The following is a 26,899-nucleotide window of genomic DNA, read 5'->3' on the forward strand; positions in this document are numbered from 1 at the left end:
CAAGATTGAAAAACTCACACACAATCTTTTTCAAAGAAAAGACTAAAATCTCTCTTTGGCTTACAACCTCTTAATTAATCAAATGGTTTCATGTTCCACTTACACTTTTACAAATGGTTTATCTCTCACAAGAGAATAATCACACCTTATCTAAAACAAGATTATAAAGATTAAACTCAAGTTTTTATAGGAATGTAATCTTGCTCATAAAGGTGAAAGAGTAATTTTGATGTAATAAAATCCAATCTTTTTCAAAAGAATATAAGAGAATAATCAAAGCATTTTATAATGAGAAATATCAAACCATCAAGATGTAAGATTGAAGAGTTAAATTATTGAGAAATCTCTTACATGAATTCAATTTTAAGCTTGTAAGGTGTAGGAGTGTAAGAGAGTTTTTATCTTTGATCAATGAATGGATTTATAGTAAAAACTCTAAACAAACGGTTACTAATTATAGGAAAAGAGAGAAGTAATTTTTTTCTCTTCCAAGTTTTCTTTCTCTCTACAAGAAACAACTATAACACATTTTTTTAAAAAAAAACAAGTTGTTACTAGACAACTTAAGTATTAAGCACTCTTCTCTCAAAATTACAAATTTTCCACCTTATATAATAATAAATAAAAGGTATAAAAACCCATGTGGAAAGAGTTTTAGCTTACAAGTGGAAATTAAAATATTTGTAGTGCAAAAACACACAATAAAGTTCATGCTCTTTATTTAAGTGAAAATACCAAAATATATGATGAAATAATTTTCATAAGGTATATTCACTATGTGATATTTTGTGCACTTAACATATTTTTGGATGAAAATCATTTTTGTGATGCCAAATTAAATTCTATAAAAACTTAATTAAATAAAGATATGAGCTTGAGAATCTTTAAGTCAAGTTTAAATCCAAGAAGCCCATAACTTCAATTTGATATAGAATAATTCCTATAACAATAATACTTTGACATACATATTAAATAAAATAATATATTGTTATCATCAAAATAAATAATTCATAGGTGATTACAAACCTTTTGGCTAACAAAGGTGAGTAATGTGACTTTGTACTTGTGGATGATTTTTTTATTTCATTGTGTGTAATTGTGTATTATTAACTATTGTTTATGTTAACACATCATTTATAAGATGTATTGTGAGGTTCACTTTAGATGTGATAAAATATTAGTATTCATTTTATTTAACTATTATTGACCTAAATTGTTGGGTGAAGTATCAGGATTCAGGAAAAGGTGTACCTATAAGTGATCCAAAGATTATTTAACCAATGATGAATTGTACACTCCCTTGCTTGTACCTAATGCTTGTTAGTTGGATGTTAGTATGCTTTGTAACTAATGGGATATGAATTCAATCCTTGAGGTGATAGACAAGTTCTTTGAGATGGTCCACTTTATTCTTTATAAGAAAACCATAAATGCTTTCTAGATTGTCTGTATCTACTTCAAGAAGTTGGTTTGTTTACATGAGATTTCTAGGTCCTTTACCTCTAACTAGGATTCCAAGTTAATGAGAAACTTCTAGAAGAGTTTATGCGAAGGGGGTAAGTTAGGAAATTAGTTTAATTTTAGCAACGCTCACCATACTTAAACAAATAGACAAACATAAATGGTGAATTCCAGCTTATATAATTTATTAAGGAGCTTAATGAAAAACAAGCCAAAGTAATATGATTTAGCCACATCATAAATGGAGTTTGCCTATAACAGGTCAAGAAACGAGTCTTTTAAAATTATTTATGAATAGAATCCATTAGGTGTGCTTGGGTTAACACATATTTCTCATATTGTACATATGAGTGTTTAAGCTGAAGATATGATAAAATATGGTTAAGCAAACAATTTTTAACAATAATACCAAATACAAGGCCCATGTAGATAATAATCATAAAAGGCTCACTTTTAAAGTTGATGACTTGCTATGGGTAGTGCTTATTTATGATAGATTTCTTAAGGGGAGTATAGCAAGCTTTGAGAGGTGAATATTAATCCTTCTAAAATGCTGTAAAAGATCAACAATAATGCATATTGACTTCATCTTCCAAGACATTTGAAGACCGTTAATGTTTTTAATGTGCAATATTTATCAATCTGTCTAGTAAATGACTAGAACTCGAGGATGAGTTATCTTCAACTTATGGAGACTAATACATGAGGTTTTGATCAATCAATTATGGATCTATTAATTGTATTTGGATCTTATCAAAAGCCTAACCTATATATATACATAAAGAGAACTATATATTTAGACCATATGGACATGTATAAGCACAAGAAGAGACCTGGTTATGCAAACGATATATCTAAAAAAAAATCTAGCAAATTTTTTTTTGATTGTCAGATCAATTTTAAATTTTTCAAAAGATTCTACAAGCCTAGTTCTATATTAGGTCTATTCGCTATAACTAGTTGATGTCCATAAGACCTTCAAATTAGGCTTACAAAATGATGTTTTTCTCAATTATTTTATTTTTCTATTTAATTTTAGATTTTATTTTTATTTTTCAAATGGACTTAAATTTTCTTTGCAAGGTTGGTTTCAAATTTATTTAAAGGGTTGTGATCTTTTTAAATAAAATTATATTTTTCTTTTTGTTTAAATCTTAAACTTTGGTTTGGTTTCATCTCTCTCTCTCTCCCTCTCACACACACCACTATTATGTGTCCGTTTCTTCTATTGCAAGGATTACTCTGCAATGTTATAAATAAAAAAGAAAATTTAAACTTATTCTTTTGTTGGTTCATTAATGAACTAAATATATGTATCAAATTCTAGAGGAGTGTAAACATGTTATAATTTTTAGAAATTTAAACGAGTTAAGTTTACATTTCATATATCAATTTATTATAAATACGAGCGAGTCCATTTATCATGAACTCGGAGCGAAATTTGTATCTTATTGAAATTAGATAAGCTTAATTATTTGAGTACATTAAAACACAACTTCCTTCCAAACCCAAGTACTTGATAGTCACCATTATTATGATATTATAAAAGTAATATTATTCATATCATCAGAGCTAACCGATTATTTTAATTGAAATTAGTTCAACATATGATTACTTGAATAAACACATGCAGGGAAATTAATAAAATTGTCTTTTATCGAACAAGCACAGTTTGGTAAAAGATTTGTTGGGAAAAGACAAGGCATCAAATGGTAACCATTTGTTGCCATTTTCGACAATCTGACCTGTCTGGTGTTCTGGAATAAACCAGTGTTTTGTTCACCCATGATATTATTAGAAACGTCCAGGATAATATCACAAGTAAAATTAAACATATCAGAGTTACTTTGTTCGGATGGTAAAGACGCTTCTATATATCTCTGTATGGTAAATTAAGAGTCAAGACACTCCCTCCTCTCCCCTTTTAACCTGTTGGTAAAGAGTAAAGACACTCCCTCCTATCACTTTTTATTTTCCCAAGATTTCATACCATTTTATAAGGAATTCCTGTCGCTTTATAAAAGATTTCATACTTGATTTTGATAGATCCTGCATGCCACATGAGATGTTGTCATCACTGTTCATTCACAACTCTCAATTATCAGCTAATCACTAGGAAATGAAAAGCTAAAACAATCCAATCTCCAAAGCTTTTCCTTTCTGATTAATAGGATCATATATATTATTGTTATGATAATATAGAAGGAAAAGCAACAAACACTCTCTTTTCTCATCATGCCCTTTTTTACATTAGCTCTCAAGATATTTGACAAATATGGAATAGAATGAAACATAGCATACTACGTGCTACTAAGTAGCATATAGCAAGTTAGATCGACGTCATGTGCAAATAAAGCTAAAACCCTAACCCTAACTCTAACCCTACACACCGGAAAGGTCTAAAACTTGAGAGTGATCTCACTCCCATTGCTCTCTTCACCATCTTCTCTCAGAGCCGCCAGCCCTCTTCTCTCTCCACCATCATTTTCACCACTCTCGCCCTTCCAGCTGCTGCTTTCTGACTTGCCATCTTCAATGCTCTCAGACCTGTCCCTAGTGCCCCTGACATCCGACTCCGGGGAGCTCTGGGCCTGTGAAGTGGGCTTGTACAAGTGGAGTTGGTGGTAGAGGGTGTGGTGGTGAAGTGGTGGTGGAGGTGTCGCAGCTGCAGTGTAGAAGTCTTGAGACACAGGGGGTGCAGCACAGAAGTGAGGTGGCGGTGCATGGGAAGCTTGGTGGGCGCCATAGAGGGTGGGCCCCCCACTATGAGCCGCTGCCGCTGCCGTGGCGTACTCAGGGGGGAGCCATATGCTACCCAGGACCACAAGTTGTGATGGTGGGGCTCCTGCTGCTTGTGAGCTTGGACTGGGTCGCCTTGTATGAAGCCTATATTTCTGTGTCACGAAGTAAAAAAGGACAAATAGAATTATATCATTGTCATCTGCAGTGTACTATTAACACTAATATATTCAAAGTATGCATTGAGTGCAGACAATGTTATGTCAGGTCAAAAGAAATTGTACAAAGCCTCTTTCATGCATGCTGCCAGAGCCTCACAAATCAGAAGAGGAAAGACTACCAGAGAGAGACAGACGAGTACAAATATATACCTGCAGATGGCTTTTAACTTCATCATTGGTCAAACCGTCAACCTTCATGAGTTCCCTGATTTGTTTTGGGGTGGCCACTGTTTTCATGCATCAGTACCAGAAAAGAAATCAGGTAAATACCAGAGACAGTAACATGTAACCCACCAATGATATATATAATATGACAATGATAAAGATCGGTAACACCATGATGACAAACTTGACTATCACCGTTAAGATTTTGATTACCTTGAGAACCACCAAGCATATGAAGAGCATTGACAAATCTGCGGTGTAAGTCAGGCGACCAACATCTCCTTGCTTTTCTATGAGCCTGGGTGGTGGATGTAGTAGAAGCAGAAGCAGCAGTTGCAGTGTTTGTTGCTTGGCCATCAGATGAAGAATTATTACCAGCTCCTTTTGCTTGCTCAATCACAACCCCACCATTGCCAATCTTATTACCAGAACTTTCTCTTTTGGGACAAGAAAATCCAATCTCAGCTTCTGAGCATTTTTTATGATCGAATTCCATGTGTTTATCATTTGAAGAAAGAGCTAGGGTTGGGCTTGGACACAAGTTTCTTTCTTTTGAGAATGGAAGGAAAGCTCCTCCATTTCTTTGTTTGGTATCTAAGGCCAGCTTGGAACTAACATTGAATCCTATATCAGTTTGTTTTGGGGATGTCAATGTAGTCTGTGGTTTGGATTCATTGCTGTCTTGGCTCCAAAGTTGTGCTGTTGTCATCCAGTTTGCCTTATCAGAAATGTTTGTTGTCTTCTCTAGAGCTTCAGATGTTGGTGTTTTGAGAGGAATGAATTCTTCAAGAACTGGTGTGGGCACTTGATTTGCTCTATAGGCTTGTAGTTGCTGCCTCGACGTCTCCACAGCTGAGTTCAAAGATAGAAATTAGATATAGTCATTGATGAATTACAATAATCTAAACTATGAGGTGTTACATTCTTTTAACAAATTAAATATGTCAAAAATATGTTCAAAGGGACGAACTCAAGAAATAAAGTAACAAACATAGAAAGCTAACTCAAATTTATATAAAATAAAATGGATAAAAAAAGACTTGAATTAAAATGCTTCCATATGATGACATGAATATCTATCCAATTAATCTTCTGTGTGCACGTATATATATATATATATATATATATATATATATATATATATATATATATATATATATATATATATATATATATACGTGCACACAGAAGATTTTATATATATATATAAAATCTTGAATCCATAGTTTCAGATCAGTAGTTATAACAAAAGCATCAAAAGCTTTCAAGAAAATAAATCCTGGCGATGTTATATATATATATATACCATTGGTTAGAAGTTGCATGCAAAGGGGTAGCTCGCGTTTGAAAACATCTATCTTTAGCCTTTCTTCTTCAAGGAGAGAGAGAAACTCTTCAAGCTTTTGGGTCTGGTCATTCTGCTCTCCAAAAGATTTCAATAGCATAGAATAGCTGTGGGGCTTGCAATCCAGGCTGAGTTCTGATGGAGATGCCATAGTTATTAATCTGTCTTTTCTCGCACAGCAAGGAAACTCTCTCTACTCAACAAGCCTTGGGTTGTTGTTAACGTTCATGCTACAATAGGAGTAGCATATGCAGGAACAAACAACAGCAAAAGAGGGCAGGTGTTCGGACTCTTGCTTTCTAGGTTCTGAGTTTTCAAGTGGGTTGGAGAGAGAGGGAGAGAGAGAGATAAAGGGAGAGGCTGTTGTTTGTGAACACAAGGAGGATCGTCTTCTTTTTAGGGTTGAGTTCAAGAGGGAATAAAGTAGGGTTCGGAGAGAAAAGAAAAAGCTAGCAGGGGGGGCTAAAGAGCAATGGTAACTTCTTGCAAAGAGCAAAGTTAGAAAAAGCTAAAAATACGAGAGAGGTGGCTGAGGCTTTCTGAAACAGAAGAAGGAATCAGGAGTCTGACAGTAGAGGGGTCATGTGATTAGACCCTGGTTTTTGAAACCTTTAATTGGCATATAACTAGCAAGCAGGTCTTTGTACGAATTCAAATCGCCAATATAAAAGATGATTCTTCTTCTTACTGTTATCCTCCTTTTTCTTTATCTCTTTCCTTTTCTTAATTTTTTTTTCCTTTTTCCATTTTTCTATTTCGTTTTGAATTTGAGAGACTGTGTATGAGGACTAAGATTCTTCTCCTACTTTTAAAATCAAAACACCTGATCATCATCAATACTGCTGCTGGGTAGTCTTCAAAAGTTTCCTATGTGAAGTATTCGATCTATCATCTGGTTTAATAAGCTTAATTAATGGGTGGGATTGAAAGATTTTGAGATATCTCCCACGTGGCAATCATCTGGTGGCTTGGAACATCCTTCAGTAGGATCCATTCTCAGCTCTTCCAAGTTACTTTCAGTAAATAATGCCAAATGGGTCTTTAAGTCATGCGTAGTAGCAGTGCATGCACAACAAGTTCAAAAGGAATGGATGGGATTGATTCGATGGTTAGGATATAATCATCTTGATGATGTCTGGTGAAACCTCCTAAGCACCAACAAGTTGGTAGATGTCAGCCACGTGTATGGCAAGGAGTACTTGACAGCATCCTCACCGAAGTGGGTGGTTCTATACATCTTTGTTAGTGTGGTTGGCCGTGTTAAGAGCTTTGATTTTATGCTTTTTTAGTGCATGACACCGCACTTACAAACGGGGAAGGAGCAAGAGGATATGTTCAAATGGGGTGCATAATTCTATCAATGGCTAAGCTGATCAGTATCGATCCACACCATGCATGCAACTTTCCTCTTGGTTTCTAAAGTTGCATAATTGCTCTAAATTTGAGTGCACTCAGCAGAGAAGAAAGAAGAGAATATGTAATCCAAAATGAAAAATTCATTCAACATAAAAAGAATATAATATTTTCCTATAAGGAAGGAATATCTTAGTTCCAAATTCTACGACTCTAAATTAAGGGAAGGGAACACAACCCACAAAGCTTAAAGGGAAAATCCAACCCAAAAGAATAATAAAGGAGCCCTAAGAGGAGCCGGGAATCTTCTTCAGCTGTACCTAACTTTAATGAAGTGGGTAGGAGGCTAAGAAGATTCTCATTAAATATAGAATAGTTTTTGTGGGGTTACCAACAATTCCTTAACACTAGCTGGATCCGGGTTCGAATATTACGAGTCTTGAAAATGTATTCTTCCGTTTTCTTGATAAATTGTTCTGTGATTTTCATGACTGTAAATACAGAAAAAACAAAAAACAGAGACTGTTTAAGTTCAATCTTTCTTTGTGTTATATATATATATATATATATATATATATATATATATATATTGAGGATGGATAATATTATTCAATGTAATTAGTGGTAGTGGCATCAATCTAGACTCGTCTGACATGAAGGGTTACGATTCAGGTTGCCAGGTGACACGACCCGACCCGAATATCAGAGCAGAAAGGAAAAGATGGGCATGGAGTCACTAGAAAGAGATGCCTTTTCCATGAAAGATAAAGGTCAAAATAATCTCTCCTCAGCCTCCAGCGGTGTGAGAGAGAACTGCATCGAATTCCCTTAATCGGCAGAGGGAGAGAGAGAAATAATGATGGTTGGTCGCTTTCTAAAACCAGTCTTCTCGTACAAGACTCCAACCCTCGCCTTTTGTGCAGATTTTCTCCCTATCCCTCTCTCGCTCTGCATTATGAGATTCTCCTCGGGACACGTGTCGTGATATTCCTCCATATCGTCCTTGTGAATATCCCTTTTGTCCGCTGCCAAAAATTAAAATAACTAGGGAATATTCCGTCTCCTTCTTATTTTTCATTTTTAGATTAAAGCTGTCCAAAACCGACACCTCCACTGTGAGAATTACAAATTATACTAATAAAAATCTAGATTTTTATTAATTTTTTTTTTATATTTTTAGATTATAGTAATTCATAATAATTTTAACTTTTGTTTTCTTTTAATCGGAACCTTCTATAACTAATTTGATAACCAATTGTTTAAGAAAGACAAAAAACAACCCCTCTTGATTTAATTTTTCCATGACCAATATTAAATTCACACAAAATGTAATTTTTCTTCCACTTATCTTTTTTCTTCTTTTTCAGTACATATAGTTTATGAAATTATAGTTTTGGTTCAAAAGTTCATTTTTTATTTTTCAATCCCTTCTAAGAGAGGAGAAAGAAAATTACAAAAATAACGACAATAGAAAGATAAAATCATCAATTAACTATATTCTGACGACTAAAAAGACTGACTTTTGTCAAATAACCATATCAACCCAAAAACTTAAGTTGTTAGGTGAGACCTCAAGATATAATTTATATTATTCTCTAACACATCTCATCAAGTAAAAGTCATTTGGGCTTAAAACATACATAGGCTCACATAACCTTGTACTTAATTTTTATCAAATAAATGGGGATGCTGAGATTCGAACTCATGACCCCTTTGTTATCAAAGCTCTGATACCATGTCAAATAACCATCTCAACCCAAAAACTTAAGCTGTTAGGTGAGGCTCCAAGATATGATTTATATTATTCTCTAGCAACCTTGATGTCAATAAATTTCATTTGATGGGAGAGTCTCATTAAGGTATTTTTAAACCTTTATCATACTTGGAAAAATAGATCGGGGTTGAAAGAGAAAATATTCATTGATTTGATTTTGTATTTTTAGAATAGTTTTGAAGTTTTTTAGATTGCTAAATTTATTTTTTTAGATTTTAAGAGTGTTTATTATGCGTTTTTAGCTAGCTGGAAATGAGTTAAGGGTTTTTAGAGAAAAAAAAAAAGCAACCCCTCTTGATTTTTGGCCACTATAGTGGCGGCTGGATTTTAGGGCAGGCAAATGATGCATCTTTTTTTCGTTTAAAAAAAAATCAAACGATAGATTGTTTATCCTATAAACAAGAAAATAAATTAAAAGGCCTAGGCGTCACATACCTGGGATTTATTGTAAAGGCCTATGGACACTGGCCACCCAAGTTTGCAAGCATTTACTATTTTGTTTATTTTGTTTATTTTTTTTTAATTTTATCATTTAACGTTAAGTTTTTATTGAATTTTTTATTGGTTTTTTATCTTAATTTAATCATTTGACATTTGATTGATTTTGAATTGGTCTTCATAATTTGTTTTATTTTTTTTTCTATGGGGTTATTGCGGTCTCAAACAAAAGCCCCAACATTTGATTGACACTCTATGTTACTAGCATCTATTTTTGTTTTCATATAATTAAATAAAAATTAGTTTTAGAAAAATAAAATTATTAAACTTAGTGGAGTCCATGACTTGGATTGTGTGTATGGCGAGTTAACTTAGGTTGATTGAAAATTGACATTTATAATTTGTTTTTTATTTACTTTTTACGGGTTTATCACAATCTCAAACAAACATACCAAAATTGAATTGATACTCAATTTTGCAAGCTTCTATTTGTGTTATCATATAATGAAATAAAAAATTAGTAAGAAAAATTATCAAACTCAGTGGAGTTTGTGACCCAAATTAAGCCGTAAAACTAGAGACGATCTAGTATGTCACTGTCTTAATATTTTTTAAAAAAGATATAATCTTAAATTTATTTTAAATTAAAACCATGTCTTTATTAGTTTTCTGGGTTTTCTTTAAACCCGTCAAGATGTCAGGGGTCATGTTAAGGCAACTTGAATAAGATTTAATTTGAAACCTACTTTAAAAATAAAGTTGGGTCTAAAGATTTCAAAATTGATCTTAGTTCAGTTTAATGAATTTGTCAAAGAGTTTTGGACATTCAGTATTTACATTCAAATGTTTTTTTACATACCTATAATATAACATGGACAAATTATCTAGTTAATAAAACTAAAAAAACAATGAATTCACTTTTCACTATAATAGTACTTTTTAATTTTTTTTATTTGTTTTCAATTTTATACTTTAATATTAGGTTCACCGAAGATTGAGCTTCATAATTTATTTTGATTTTTTTTCTATATGGTTATCTCTCACGACCTAAGTCACGGGACTCGATTTTCTTAGCTCTTTTTCTTAATTGAATTTTTTAAAATTTCATCATTTACCATTGAATTGAATTGGAATTGGCTTCGTGATTTGTTTTGATTTTCTTTATATGAGATTATCTTGGGATCCTTACGCAAGTTTTGGGTTCAATATGTTAACTCGAGTTGTCTTAGGTCATTTTTTGTGTTCTTTTTTTTAATTGATTTTTTATCCAATTTCATTCTTCAACATTGGATTCATTCGGAATTGAATTTTATAATTTATATTTAGTTTCTTTTTATAAGATTATCCTGGTCTCATAACTCAAGTCGTGGTTTTGGTAGGTTAACCCCAATTGTTTTTTGGTCTTTTTTTAATTGATTGTTTTTTTAGTTTCATCTTTCAACATTAGCTTAAAAATAGACTTTATAATTTATTTTAATATGTTTTTTTATAGGGTTATCACGATCTTATGATCAGAGTTGTGCATTTGGCAAGTTTATTTTGGTCATTACAATATCATCTCAATATTTAAAAAAAGATATCTTCCTTGAATTGTTTTAGTCAAACTATGTTTTTACTAAGTTGTTTTTGAACTTATCAGGTTGATTAAGTCATATTAGGCCAACCTCTATACGATTTATTTTTTTCTAATAAAAAACACATTAACAATGTCTAAATATTTTTTACGTTAAAAAAACAATTTCATTCAACCTGTAACACAAGACAATGATCTAGTGACGTATTTAATTTATATTGATTGATTAATGTGATTTGGAGAAATGAATGGAACAAGGTCTACTTTCTTTTAGGTTGGCTGGTGTGATGGGTTTGATATTAGGCCACAAGCCTAAGTTATAAAATTGAGAATGAAAACCAAAGTACAACATGTAAAATAAACCTTCTTCATGCTAGGGGCTCTTTAATGCTTAAGTTATCCCAAATAATTTAATATATAAGATCTAGTAGATAATGATTTTTTATAATGTGTGAGTTAATAGTAGATATCATAGGTGATACGTTTTTTATTATTTATACTTAAGGAATGTGATTTTGTTAACCTGATTATTAAAGGCTTATGGATCATTCCTTACCTCTATTTGTGGTAGGTCCATCTATGATAACTGGAGATTTGTTTGTAGGTGTTAAGAGAAGACATTGCCTTTAGTACAACTGTCATCTGGATTGTTCTTTTTGCATAAGATGGAAAAAGATGAAGGCACTATGTGTTCTTTACAATATACAGGTAAGATATCATCATAATAGCTAATTATATGCTATAAGGGCATATGTACCCCTCGTAGTAATTTCAACCATCTAGGGAAGGGACATCTTGGGTCTGAATTAGGCACCTTTTATTATCGATATGTCTAGACACAAAGCTTTAGAGTGAGCTTATTCTATATATTGGGCCAACTTTGAGTTATGGATTTTGTTCATTTTAGTTGCCTTTTTTTTAAGTCTCTTAATGTTTTTTTATATGTCAAAGACTTATTAGTGCTTGTCAGTGGATTTTTACCACATATTTTCTATGGCTTGTATTCGTTCACTATGGACTACAAATAGGGTGGTTTTTTTCTCCTCTTCTACAACAAGATTACAATTCTCTTCAACTATTCTGGTTGGATTCCAGCAATCCCTGACATAATGACCCATCTTCTCACAATTATAACATTTAACTTTTATTTTCTCAAATCTAGGTTTTGAATTGTCATTGTTAGTTGAACTGGTCGACTAGTTGACTTGTTGAGGTTGTCTCAACCTCCTTTTCCTCTGTTTCCTCTGCCTTATCCACGTCCTCTACGTCTATCCAGAACCATCTTGCTTCTTTTTTTAATGGTGTTTTGAAAAGAGTGTTTGTGTACCCACGTCTTCTTAAATGTTATTGAGTATTTCTTCGTGGGCTTGTAGTTTTTCTATGAGTCCTTAAATAGTCAAAAGTCCATATTTTACAATTATTTTATCATGACCATAACATAATGGAACTTCTTTTTCAGCGAGCGTAGAATCTTTTTTACCACATGTGTTTCCTCTATCTTCTCCTCATATATGTTTATTTGATTGTATATAGCCAATACTATAGCAAAGTAATATGAAATACTCTTCGATTCAAGCATATATAGCTTTTCAAAGTCACCTCATAACTTTTATAGGTGTACCTTTCTAATAATGCAAGCTCCTTAGTTTGATTGTTGCAAAACTTATCATACGTGTTTAGTGATGGTTGTATTAGCCACTATCTCAAAAGTGACATCAAGCGAACATCAGTGGATGATTACAATTTCTTGTTGATCCTTTTATTTGTGCCTTTTACACGGTCATCCTTTGCGCTGAAGTCAACGTTACTTCTTCTATAAGCTCCTCAAAACCTTTTTCAATTGTTCCCCACACATCATAGGTATCTAGCCAAGTTTTCATATGAGTACATCAAATTTCATAATTGTCCTTTGCCAAATAAAGATATTGAAGTGGGAACTTTGTATTAGTCATGTCAAAAAATCAAACACAAACATCACTTGTTGGAAGAAAATTAGTATGGTAGGAGTTTATGGACAACAATGCAAAGAGCAAAAGCTGGAGAACAAGAAGAAGATTTGAGAGGAAGGCAATCTTATTAAGTTTTTTTCTCTTGTGTATTTCTATTTACACTTATTTTTATGCTTCTAATTACAAGTCTATTTATAGGCTTTAGATACTAGACAAACAAGAAATTAAACTACTCAAAGAAAATTCTAATTTGAACAGGAAACGTATTATGCCGACTTAACTAGTTGATTGTTTTCTGAACTGATCAACAGATTTATTTAATTCAACTGGTGATCAACTGATTTATTTAATTTAACCGGTTGCTCTGTTCCAACCTGTCGACTAGTTCCCAATTAGGCAATCAGTTTAACTAATTCTTTAAAAATCTAATTTACTTTCAACATCTTCCTACCCATCCTAGAATATTTGTGGGATTCAAATGCATTTTTTAAAATTTAGATTCCGTACTTTGATGGAAAAGAATTATTTACACCGAAAATTCTTTTTTAGTTAAATAAAAAAAATTTATTCCTAAAAAATAAATCATTTCGTATTTGTAACTAATAAACAATAATAAAACGGTTTTGCATCGCTGAAAATCTTGTTTATCTGACAAATGGATATTTACACGTTAAGTGTCTTACTATGTAATGACAGTTGCTCTTCCCATATGGCCAGAGAATGTCTTGAGTTTTTGGGTTCCTTAAAGAGGCAAGTCAGTTGTCAATTACGCAGGAATATTGATCTTTGACAAAAGTTTGTGCTGGGTTTTGAAACAAAGGAACATGAGCATGTATGATTCCTACGTAGCAGCAGTTGCATTATAGGTTTATCATCAATTTCAGAGTTCTGCCCCGTTCTGCAGATCCCTCATAGTAATTGGTCCAAATGGTTTTCACCAGTTTGATATAGCTTGGCTTGCAAGAGTCTATTTAGGATTTTAGTACGAGTATGGATTTCGACACGGTTCGAAACAATTTGTTCCATAATTAGATTTTAAGTTTGTATGCTTTAAAGCAGTGGGTACTGATTCTAAAGAATAAAAGGAGGAGCGGATTGCCAATTTGTTTCAGGAATATCTGCAAGGATCTGCAATAATGAATCGGTTAATGTGGTAAAATAGTTTTTTTAATAGAATCCACTAGTTATTATTGTATATTTTTATAGTATTGGTAAGAGTTTTCTTTTTTTCTAGTAATTGTAGTTTTTTTTATTGTTGTTGGTTCTTTTTAATAGTTATTTATTAATTTAACAAGTTTATTGAAATGATTCGAAACAATGATTTGGTTTTCAAATTTTCTTGATGCTTTAAAAATTATATCATCACCTATTTTTATATTAGCAAAAATTTAATTTGACCTGCAGCGTAGCTCGAACCATCTACCTAGTAACCATCTACCTAGTATAATCTATTAAGAATTGTGTTTGTGTGATCATGAACGGGGCAGAACATGTGACATTGCATTTGCAAATAATTGTATACAACAAAACTTCTAATATTTTATAAATTTTATGAAGGCATGTAGTAATAGGGGTGTTCATGAATATAGTTGGGTCAGTTTTGGGTCTATAATTATATCCAACCAAACTTCTAATATCTTACAAATTATAAAAACAACCCATTAGTTTTTTTTAGACTCAAACATGTTGAATATACACTACTATATTTAATAGTTTTATCGATGAAATTTTCTATCGATATTTACTCTTCTATTCTGTCAACGTGAAGTTTATCGACTAATTCACGAACTGAAATAGTCCGTTGGTAATTTCATTTTTGTCGGTATAAAAAAACCGATGGTTTTACATATGGCAAATACGCACAAAACAATTTTACCCGCTGGAATATACAGACGAAATAATTTTGTAGGTGATGTAATAGTTGAAGTGGTATATGCAAAAAAGTTTTTCCAACTCTCTGGAATATACCGACGGACAACGGACTTTATCCGTCGGTAACTCCATTTGTAATAATTAAAAAATATATATTTTTTAAAAAATAAAATTGTATAAAAATATTCAAGTATGTAAAAATAAAGTATTTTAATATAAAAGCCAAATATTCAATACAAATTTATATGTTCAAATAAAATTAAACTAGAACAATGGCGGGGTTGGATGAGGAGACTAGTCGTTCCCAGGACCATATGGTCAATAAGAGGGTGCATACGTGCCACTCATATGTGATCTCATATTCATGACCATTCAGCAAACTTCTTCATAATCCGTAGAGAGTCATTCATATTTTTTAGTAAGATGGACCGTATGTTGTTGCTAGGCCGCGAACTTCTGAGACTGGGTGCTCGATATCAATTATGAGCTCCCAACATTTGAGACACTACAGGTCGTTCATATGTTCTCAGTCGTGGTGTTGGAGAGTTCATGCATTTAATTTCTATCGACTCCACCAAACAATCCTTCCTCCATCCACAAATTCAGATCGAAATTCGGGTGGGTCGAAAGATTGTCCCTATATCTCTCCCTTAGCTAGCTATTATATGTCTCCTAGAAATAAACAATAAAATCATCAAATTCAATTCAATAAAATAATAACTTACAAAAAAAAATGGTTGAACGAACATACCACAAAGTGATGAGCGCGAATTTCAATGAACTGTTGCAACTTTTTTTAGCAGTCTTCACTTTGTATGTGTGTCTCTACAAAAAGCTTCATTGGGCTTGATTCATGTCCAAGAATCGTAACCTGTAAGAAAAAAATATTACAAGTTAAATATATTTATAAATAACAACAAATTAATTAAAGAAAGATGTGATTAAAATTAATTTTACCATCCGCTTCGAACAGAGCCGCCGGTATACGTGGTAACCGAATCATGAATTTGCCAGCTCTGGTTCCCCGTACAGGATTGTGAGTATCGTGCGAAATGCTCGAACGTCACATGCTGAATATATTCTACCCATATATTCTCTAGCATGTATTGTGGCCTGAAATCCTTTTAAACCACCACGTCATTTCACCTTGGTAGATCGTTTTCTCTAGCATACTTTTTTTATTTGTTTTGCATCTCATACCAAAAATCACGAGCCTACATGATACAAATGTATTTTATATGAGTTAATGACAAATTAAATTTTAATATATTAAATTAAAAAAAAATACATCATATTGTTTTTTATGTTACTTCATTGCAGAGTGATTCTCTCAAACCCTCCTCGCAACATTATCATTTTCTTTAACCTACTCGAATTTAGCCTTGCATTAAAAATATATAAAAAAATAAATCTTAACTTAACATAAAATATAGTTAAAATTTTAAGTTAACATTAACCTTAAATCTTGTAAACCATGCACTGATATGAGGTTTTCAATTAAGATGTTTGAAAATCTGACTCCATTGAAACAATGAAATTTCCATCGATGATATAAACACTAATGTTATTACTCAGACGGTCTTAATATTTGTGAACTTGAAAATTTATAAAATTAATGAAATATTAGTTGTTTATAAATTATTAAACACAAACCACCTCAAAGCAAAACAAACTTACATTGAAAGTTCGTCCTTTCAATGTGCCTCGTACTTGCAGGTAAATGGATCCCACTGTGAAGGAACACTGCCTTTTACATTGTGGAATCACACTCGAAGAGGCAACATCGTGAGTCAACGCAAATGCCTCTTCTTGGTCGATACCTAATGAGATGTTGTCATCATCGATGCTATAAGAACTAGCTGCAATCATGTGGTCATGACATGCAATTGATTTTTCCCTATGCATCTACACAAATTTAATGAATATTTGCATAATCAATTTTGATTTAAAAAAAACATTGGAAGCACCTCTCCTATATTTGAAACTACCCGGAATTTTCAATACTACAAATACACAAAATATATGCCACAAACGAGTTGATTTTATTTTATTTCTACCATCAATTTTGGATTATTCAATTTCATCTTATTTTCAACGTGATAATGTTTTAAATCCTAAATTGACAAGAATTTTTTGTAATTAAATTTAATCCTATATATTCAATTAACATTTATACTACAAATTTGACAATAACAATTAACATTCAATAAAACATTATTGCAATGTAAACAATAAATTAGATAAAAATAAAATAAAATTTAATCCTATATATTCAATTAATATTTATACTATAAATTTAACAATAACAATTCAACAAAACAATAAAACATTATTGCAATATAGACAAAAATAATAATACAAAAACAAATATAGGCTTTAGGAGCGGAAAATGCTTACCTTAAAGGCATCTTTACTTTCAGAGTTTATCTACGTGTGATACAAAAAAAATACATTGTTAATAAACCAAAAAGAAAAAGAAAATACGTCAAAAGATTCACCATATATTTTTGTTAATTGTGTTGAGAGAAAAACCCTAAATTCTACTTGAGGACTTGAGAAGACTTGAGACAAGAGAGGATTGAGAGAGTGAGAGTGAAAGTGTGAGAATGGAGAGAATTGAGAGAGTGAGAGTTTGTGAGAATGAGAGAAAAAAATGAAGTTCTGGTGTCGTCGTTGGGTTTTATATTATGGTTTTACCGAGGGAATCACTGTTAGAATATTAAATATTATTATTTTTAATTATTTTGTCAGTGATTCCCTTGATAAATTCACCTTGAAATTTTTATTTCGCACTAAATTTTTAAAAAAACCTTCTAGATTTTTCGAGGTCCGTTCGTGATTCCATCGGTAAAGCTATAAATAGTACACATAATTATAAATGCATTAATTACAAACGCATTAGAATTCACAGTTCATCGGTAATTCCTTTGAGAACCTGCCACTCACTTAGTGGACTTTATTTGCCATCACCGAAAAGAGAAGGGGAACAGTGCCCTTCGTTTCTGGAATACACCAACGAACACAAATCATCTGTATTTTCATCAGTGTGATGCATAGTACACAGTGCCAGAAGGAGGGAACAATTCCATTCGCCTCTAAAAAACACCGACGGACACAAACCATTGGTATTTTCATCAGTGTGATGCATAACAAACAATGCTAGGAGGAGGGAATAGTTCCCTTCACCTTTGGAATACACTGATGGACACAAATCGTCGGTATTTTTATCGGTGTGATGCATAGTGAATGACATCAGATTGTATTTGTATTCCCTATCTATCCATCCTGCAAATACTTAAATTGAAAGTTGCACGCACAACACAATAACACAAGTTCATATAAAAATTACAAAATAAATAATAAATACTTCTTTGTTAAGAATTTCATCAATAACTATTACATGATAGTTAGTTAGAATTATCTTCTTCTTCTTCAATTGACTCATCGTTAGCTCCATATCAATCTTCTATGTTGATAACATTGTTATCATCATCTTCATCGACTTGTGCTTGTCCGCTAGAGCTTAGAACAACATTTAACTCCTCAACGTCAACATTAACAAAAATATTATCAAAGATAAGAAAATTTGAATTTTCTTCTAAGTCAATCGATGGAGCAACTCGATATGGTTCAACCAACTCACTAACTTGAAAGACATCATCTATCATAGTTGACTCATCGCTCTTATCTTGAACAACATCGACACGACCCCTGGGTTTGTTTTTCAATACGGATAACCAATCAACTCTTGAACGATCCTTTCTAAACAAAATGACGTATGTGTAATAAACTTGATGGCATTGCTTGGTGAAAATAAAAACATCATTGACGTTGCAGAGTCTAGCTTTTGATGGGGATCTACTCTGATTCTGCTGTTAATGGTTTCATACCAATAGCATTTGAATAAAAACACTCTATTATGCTCGCTATGATATTGTAATTCAAATACCTCTTCTAATTTTTCATAATAATCAATTTTAAACTCACTAGAAGTCAATCCCTTAACATAAACACCATTGTTATATATCTTTCTACTCTGCATATATTTTTTAATATATTTTTCTTAAATATTGGCAAGTTCTCACTCGAAGACACTTCACCATCATCGTCATGCCTAGGAACGCGGTTGATTCTTATTCTTAAATGAGGCACAAAATAGTATGAGATAAATATTAAGATCTCCTCAACAATATAGGCCTCACATATTGAAGCCTCAACGTGTGCCTTATTTTTAACACTTTTTTTTAAGGTTGAACAAGTACCTGCATAAAATTAAACAAATATTTTCAATTAAAAAAACAATGAAAATACATTTTTTATTAGCATTTTAAAATGTTTTTAACAATTTTTCATTTTAAAATTGTGTTCAAATTAAAAAAAAATAGTATATTTACTTACTTAAAATGAAAAATCTACAATAAAATTTCAATCAGAATACAGATGCTATCAAATAGAGTGTTGTTGTGACTAGAAAAGTTGAAAAGGGATAAGTTGTGTTGAGATGAGGAGGGATGTGGAGGGGCTGTTTGTTTAGTTGTAGATGGGAAGAAGGAGAAATAGAGGACGAGAGGGTTGATGGTCAAGTCATATATTACTATTACCGATGTAATTACCAATGGAATATTTTTATTTGTTAATTTGTCTGCAATTATGTTGGTATAAGCGACACGTCACTTTCTTGTTTTAATCCAACTATAATTATGTCGGTAACAGCATCAACAAAGACTTACATGTTATCGTACTGTTTGATTTTTTTAAAATTCCTTCTATTCTGATTGGGATTCCCTCGGTATATACCAACATAATATTTCTGTCAATAAATACCAATGGAGTTAGCGATGGAAAAAAATCGGTTGGTAAATATCACCCTAGAATACTGATTGATTTTTTTTTCAGTGATTTTGTTTGTATTCATCGATTTTTTGGTAGTGATAATGAAATGGGTTAAAATTTTATATGGATATTACAGATATCCATGAGTTAGGTTTATATTATTAATTTCATATGTCTATATTTAGAGGTGGACCTATAGCATTGATTGTAGGTGCCATGACACCCCTAATGTTAGGTCTAGTTTTTATACATTTCACCACCATTAAATTCTTGTTACCTTCCCCTCCCCTCTAGCAAAGAGACAAACCATTTTTTGTTATGTTATAGAAATCTAATAGAAAGCCCAGAACTTTGGAGTCAAAATATTTCTAAATAAAATAAAAATAAATGTTCAATAAAAAAACTTTCAAATATAAGGACAAAAGAGTAGAGGGATACATGTTGGGTTAAGTTGACAGGGTTTAAAAAATCTTAATCTGCCATCCGACCTATGATATCTATTTCTCAAGTTTTTTTTTATCCATTATCATCTATAATATCCATATTACCCAACTTTGATGAGTTGGGTCGGGTCAGATAATACAAATATTATAGATAAGCTATTTTTTTTAACACCTCTATATAGTAGCCTCGTAAACTGATTTGTCAAATAACAGTCTAATGCTTGATATGAACCTCATAAGAAAATTAAGTTTTTCAATAAGGCATTGTAACTCCTTGTTTTGTTGAGGGTATGCTTCATGATCACCCTTGCGTTGTTTTTGTACTCTTATATGTTCAAAGGCAAAACGTAAATCACCTAAGCAATTAGATTTATATTTTGATTTAATCATGATATCATTGATGTAGACCTTTATATTGTGGTTGATCATATTATGAAGGATCAAATTGTTGGCTTTTTGGTAAATAAAACCATTATTTTTTTGGTCAAACATCATTACCATCCACTCATAAATTTCCAAATCTAAAACCATTTTTTGATACATCATTCTTTATAATAAAGGTTTGGTTATAGTCTGGATGATCATACATGAAGATGATGATTTTATCTTCAATAGCTAAATCCTAAGTGAAGTTAAGTAGCAGTTTTATAAAACCAAATGAAATACAAGTGTTCAAAGATTTCAAACATTTAAAGAGGTATATCTATCCCAAGCAACACCATCTAAGAACAAGTATAGGTGAATAAGAATAAGGATTAAAAGTAAAAAAGAATAAATTGAATTGAATAAATTGCAAAACAAAGTACGTCTATATGGGACTGACCATCTTTTAAAAAAGTTGATGACTCTATTTATATTGGTATAATATTTGAATTCTATAACATGATATAATTATACACCTATACAAGTAACCTATATCAAATAATAAGGCATGTTAAATCCTAATACAAACTAAACTCCTCATTTGCTAATAATCACTTGAATTTCTAACAAACCTAAAACAATTGGTCAATTTAACTAGTAAGGACTCCAATTATAAGTAGAATTAAAACATGTATTCATTTATATGAATAGAAACTCCTAGTGTTAATAACTTTACTTTAGTTGATTGTGAATTTTGGTCATCTAGTCTTCTGCTTTTTAGTCCTCTCGGTGATTAAAAATCTTTAAACTTAATTGATTATACTATGGATGATTGATTTTTTTTCCTTTCTTTTCCTATTTAAACATAAAAAATATTGTTCACATCTAGTTAACATTGGATGTTTATTTTTTATGTAAAAAATAATCAAAAATCAAATTTGTATTGTTGATCCTTTTACCCTAAGCTTAAGATCGAACCCAACCAATCTTTTTTTATGGGCAAAGATAGAAACCAAACCAGCCATTTTCATGGAACAAGATCGAAACCCAGGTAGTCTTATTTACCAATAAAGACCAAAACATTCACGAGCTCACACCAAAGCTCACAACCAAAGCCTACGTGGTTATATCACCACTTACACTTTAATAACATGCTTCACTAAAATAGAAAGAAAACAACACACTCATAGTAATAGATTACAATGAAAATTTCAAGTTTTTAACAAGTGTAATCTAACTCATTTTAGATGAGGTTGGAAGTGCAATCAAAGTGTAAGAAAATAATCAAGAGTCAGTTCAAAGTAGAAAGAATGATTATAGAAATAATACCTTAATTATTGCAACAAACTTCTTAAAAGTGTAAGGAAAGACCTATTTATAAGAAAAATGGCTAGTTAACCATTTAGAGTAAGAGAGAATATGTCAAGATTTTTGAATTATGGAAAGTCTAGTACACTACATAGTTCAAGCTAGATCATGTAAAACAAAATGCCATCCATAAGGTAAGAGTAGAGGTATGAAGTGGTTTGAAATGTCTATCTTGTTTGTTTTAGTTGTAAAAGTATGTGATAAGATTATTTCAAACTCAAATATTGGTGTAAAGGCAATATAATTCAAATTTTGGTGTGTCGAAAAGTTGTGTGCAACTCTCACAAACTTGTGCATAAAAGACATTGAATGATTTTAGCTCACACGAAATATGTTTGGTATAGCCAACTTTTTAATGTTGTCTTTTAGGTATAAGAAGATGGTTTCATGAGTTAAATTAGTCCCTAAAAAGACTTCAATCATATTTAATAACTATTTAAGACTAATATTAAAGCATATAATCCCATCAATGTAGTTTTATATTTAGCCCAACTTTTAAACGTATTAATCATCTTCTTATAAAATAAAATTCATTAAAATAAAATAATTAAAAATATATTTATGATATTATTTTATTAGATCTTGTTTGATTTTTACTTTGTTTTTTTTATAAGATTATAGCATTCTTTTTATAATATCAACAAACACTTTTTTATGCAACCCTTCTTGATTTGTTTTTAAAATAAATTTCTTACATTTTACTCATTGTTTTTCCTCTAAATATCTATTTTTATTATCTTATAATTAAATAAGAAATAGATTTCAAGAACTTCCCCACAACAACGAGTGAGTAGTATGTTGTTTTTATATTTTTAATACATTCACGTCAAAATCATGAAATTATTGCTTTTTATTTATTAAAGTTTTCTTTTATGATTGTGATAATTTGTTGTCTAGAAAAAAAATATTATAGTAAAAGAAATAAGAAAAAAAGAAAGTGCATTAATGAGATGAAGGAATTTTACTTAAAGAGCTACCTTTGTTTAATCCTTATTTCAAATTCTTTATATTTTTTATATTTTTTATAATTTATTTTGGTTTCTATCAATTTAAGAAGTCAGGATAAAAAAGATAAATTTTGGTTCAAAAAATATATTAATAAGAAAAGAAGGAATTATAGGAGAAAATTATTTTTTTCTCAATTGAGCTTTCCTTACAAAAAAAAAAAACAATTTGATTGTTGTATAATTAAATAAAAAAATAAGAGTTCTTTGCTTCACCATATCACATATTTTAATAGGCATCTTTCTATGAGTTTTTCAACTCAGTTTTTTACTTATGATAACAATATATATATATATATATATATATATATATTAATTTCCAATTAAAATTTTTCTTCAACCAAAAAACATTCACAAGACCTGCATGTTCATTTTTAATATTATTTTTTAATTTGACCCACAATACCATCGCTCGCTAGTTTTCACTAAACTACTAAGTGAAGAGAGAATATCTTTTATCAAAAGAGAATTAGGTATGCGTAATCCCATTTTAGCACAACTTGGTTGGCAAGTATATATACGTACTTAACAGGGTACAAGACATCTAACGAGAATCTTCAAGTATACTCGTTAGGACAAGATCTCCAACTATTGCCAAATAACAAGTTAAAAAACTGGTACAAGGAATCCATGATAATTTCCTTCATTCTATATTACTCTTTTTTTTCTTTTTTTTTTGCACTGAAAATGTGAAACTTTTTATTATATGATGGCAAAAGGGGGAGAAGAAGATGCCATGTCATGCTTTTCTTTGGTTTATATCATTCTCATGTTCGGTCCTAAACTGATTTTAAAATAACAGGCTTTGTCTAAAATTTGTATAGTTTCAGGTTAAAGCTTTCTTTACGAAATATTGCTTTTAGTAACTTCTATGAAATCGTTTAATATTTATTTGATATGGGTTTGATTATAATTTTGAAAGCTTTCTCGCACACATTTTCTGTAGTCCTGCTTCCTTGCATTTTCAGAAACGCAATCCGATGTTCGCTCCCTTAAATATCCTCAAATATTAAATGATTCAAACAACTATTTTTTCTCCTATAAAATCCACTGGAAAGAATCTATATGGGTGCGAGAATGCCTTGAATCAACCAAACATGCATGATCTACTACTCAATTCTTAAGCCTTGAATCAATTTACATACTTTCTCATGAAGCTTAGCAAACTATTATATGATAGTTGTTTGATATTGCTATCTAACCATGTTTTTAAAAAAATATTAAATTTGTTTTATATTTTTAAATTATTTTGGTGTGTTAACATAAAAAAATATAATGCTATTTGTTTCAATAATCCTGATTGGATTGGAATTCTTGAAAAGATTCCTATGTAAATAGGAATTGAGACATGGTTGATAGATTAAGCTATCTGGAATAGTGTTACAGGCATGAAACTTTACCATCTATATCGGCTTGTGAAGCACACATAATTATTGCTTTGAATCATCATTATTCATGTAGGTTAAAACGCCCTCATATAGCTGAAAGAACAAAGCCAGAAAATTGGAGTTGCACGTAACCCTAGCTAGCTTTAACTAGGGTTAAACCTATTATCTGTTCAGTTGACAATGAACAAGACCGAGAATTCCAAATTCGAAATTCTACTCAACTTTGTTCAAAAGGAGAGGAAGAGAAGAAATAGAAATGCCCTTTAAATATGTTGCCTTATAGGCATTAAATATTCTTAAGCTTCTTTTCTTTTCTTTTTGTGCTAAAATATTCTTAAGCTTTACGGAAAGCCAATGATGGATACATTTACGGGCGTAATGTAAGGTTTCTCTGCAAGAATCACAGACTTGGATTTGTTGATGAGACTGTTCCTCTAAATTCCTTGGTTAGTTCATTAAGGATATTGATTCCTAACTTTGGCATTGCTCCAACTTTTTATATTGTTTTTCATTGACAACTGCTAGCTCTTAGTTAGGGCTTTCAAATAGTTAGATGCCTGATCATGCTTATCTCTACAAATGATTGAAGACAGAGAAGAAGAAGGAAATATTTTAGGTTAAAACCCGTTGTATATACATGTTTGTGCATGGAAGTTAAAACGACAGACTTAAATTTTATATATACATTCTAAGAAGGCTATGCTCTCATGCAATTATCACATTTTATATATATTACAAAGAGGAGGACATTAATAATTAATAATTGAGAAACAATTCGTTGGCACTTTATAAATTCTCTCAAGTTGGGTTGACCTAACCTAAATCAAGAAATCAATCGAGTGCATCTTAAGCATGAGTGGAGAACGGAATTAGAATCATTCCGGTCGGCCTCTAACCAAAAGATGATCAGTTTCTGAACTAACTCATGAAGAGTGTTAATGAAGACTGGAATTTCGAGGAAACAATTGTTTTTAAGCTACAACATTGTTGAACTCTTATCACATGTCAAGCCGAAGTATGAATTATATCTTTTTTCTTCATGTTCTAGCTAAGACTACTGGTAAATGCAGGGGATACTTTATTTTTATTTTTTTTTACTTTTACATAAGAGATTGACCTTGGCTCGTCATTAACTCATCCCCACAAAACAATGGGTTACACATAATTAATTTATTCTCTTTCTTTTTGTTGAAAAGGAGTTTTTCTACTCTAATTAAAAGCACAACAATTCCAATTTTTGTAACTTTAAAATAGCTAATAAATTTACCCTTTAGCTTCTTATATCCAATTCAGAACAATCACTATAGGAAGAATTGCTCTGATTGTGTGTTTCTTTATCATGCAACATTTGTAGATAAAGAAAAATAAAATAAAATATTGATATCAAGTTCAAAAACAAAATATTAAAAAAATTAACTAAAAACTTTAAATCATGATTTCTTAAAATAAATTTATTATTAATTATATTTACTTAAAATAATTAAAATCCCATATCATATGCTTTAATTTAAGATGAAAATTGAATATTATTTTTGTAAAATGTAATTGTAAAAATATCAAGAAAAATATATCTAATATTAATTAACTCATATCAAGATAATTCATGTTATTCTAAAATTTATGATAGGAGTTGAATTATGTATCGTATATACCTTTATTGTATATAATTTGATAATTCATGTTATAAAATTATACATAATTTGGATTAAACATTTTTCATAGGTATGATCTATATTACTACTTATGTTTTACGCAATAAAAACACTACAAATTAACATAATTATAATAGTTATAATAATACACAAACAATTGATCATTATAAATAATTAAACAACTAAAATTAAATGACGGCCATGTATTAAGGAAATAGTCCATATATATGTAAATACATTATATATAGGGATAGTTATCATGTATAGTACATTCCACCATTATATTGTATACAACCCTAAAGGTATAAATACAAAGGGATGGTTGGTTTATCAATCATTCATCACAATTATACAAAAGACTCTTTCTAATCTTAACTTGGTATCAAAGCAAAACAAACATCCAGCAGCCTTCTATCGTCCAGCAGTCTTCTTTCCCAGCAGTTTTCTTTCATACTTCTCCCTTACATCCGGTTCTCTTCTTCCAGCAAATATCAAGAATGTGTTCTGCCAAACTCCTTCCTCCTATGGATAATCAAGAACTTCATTATTCTGCTGCATCTGCATCCCAATCTTCTTTCTCCATTATGGCGCCGACAACCACCTATGGTGTGTCCCCTGCTGCTGCCATCATATCTCTTCCTAACATGCAACAGGTAATGTCTTTAAAACTCTCTAATACCAACTTTCTGTATTGGAGGATGCAGATGAAGTCGTTCCTCTTGGGCCAAGGCATATACTCTTTTGTTGATGGCACATCAACATGTCCTCCTCCTCATCTGGAATCTGTTGCAGTATCTTCATCCTCTGTTAATCCAGCATACCTGACATGGAAGCAGCAAGATCACTTAATCATGAGTGCCCTTTTATCTTCTCTCTCAGTGGAAGCTCTGCATTTAGTAGTGGATTGTAACACCTCTCATGATATCTGGAGAACGCTGGAAACAACTCTTGCGTCTCC

At 31.3% G+C, this 26,899-nt stretch overlaps 1 protein-coding gene across 1 annotated transcript; it reads right to left on the reverse strand.

Annotated features, from left to right (window-relative positions):
- Window positions 1-3,602: 3,602 nt before the first annotated feature.
- LOC133673910 (myb family transcription factor EFM-like) lies at window positions 3,603-6,501 on the reverse strand. The gene is made up of 4 exons (XM_062094841.1): window positions 5,893-6,501; window positions 4,800-5,438; window positions 4,572-4,648; window positions 3,603-4,355 (listed from the first exon to the last, which is right to left on the reverse strand). The coding sequence occupies exons 1-4, from the start codon at window positions 6,080-6,082 to the stop codon at window positions 3,861-3,863; spliced, it is 1,401 nt and encodes a 466-aa protein (XP_061950825.1). The 5' UTR covers window positions 6,083-6,501; the 3' UTR covers window positions 3,603-3,860.
- Window positions 6,502-26,899: the final 20,398 nt, after the last annotated feature.

Source organism: Populus nigra, chromosome 15, assembly GCF_951802175.1.
Source record: "Populus nigra chromosome 15, ddPopNigr1.1, whole genome shotgun sequence".
Taxonomy (NCBI): Eukaryota; Viridiplantae; Streptophyta; class Magnoliopsida; order Malpighiales; family Salicaceae; genus Populus; species Populus nigra.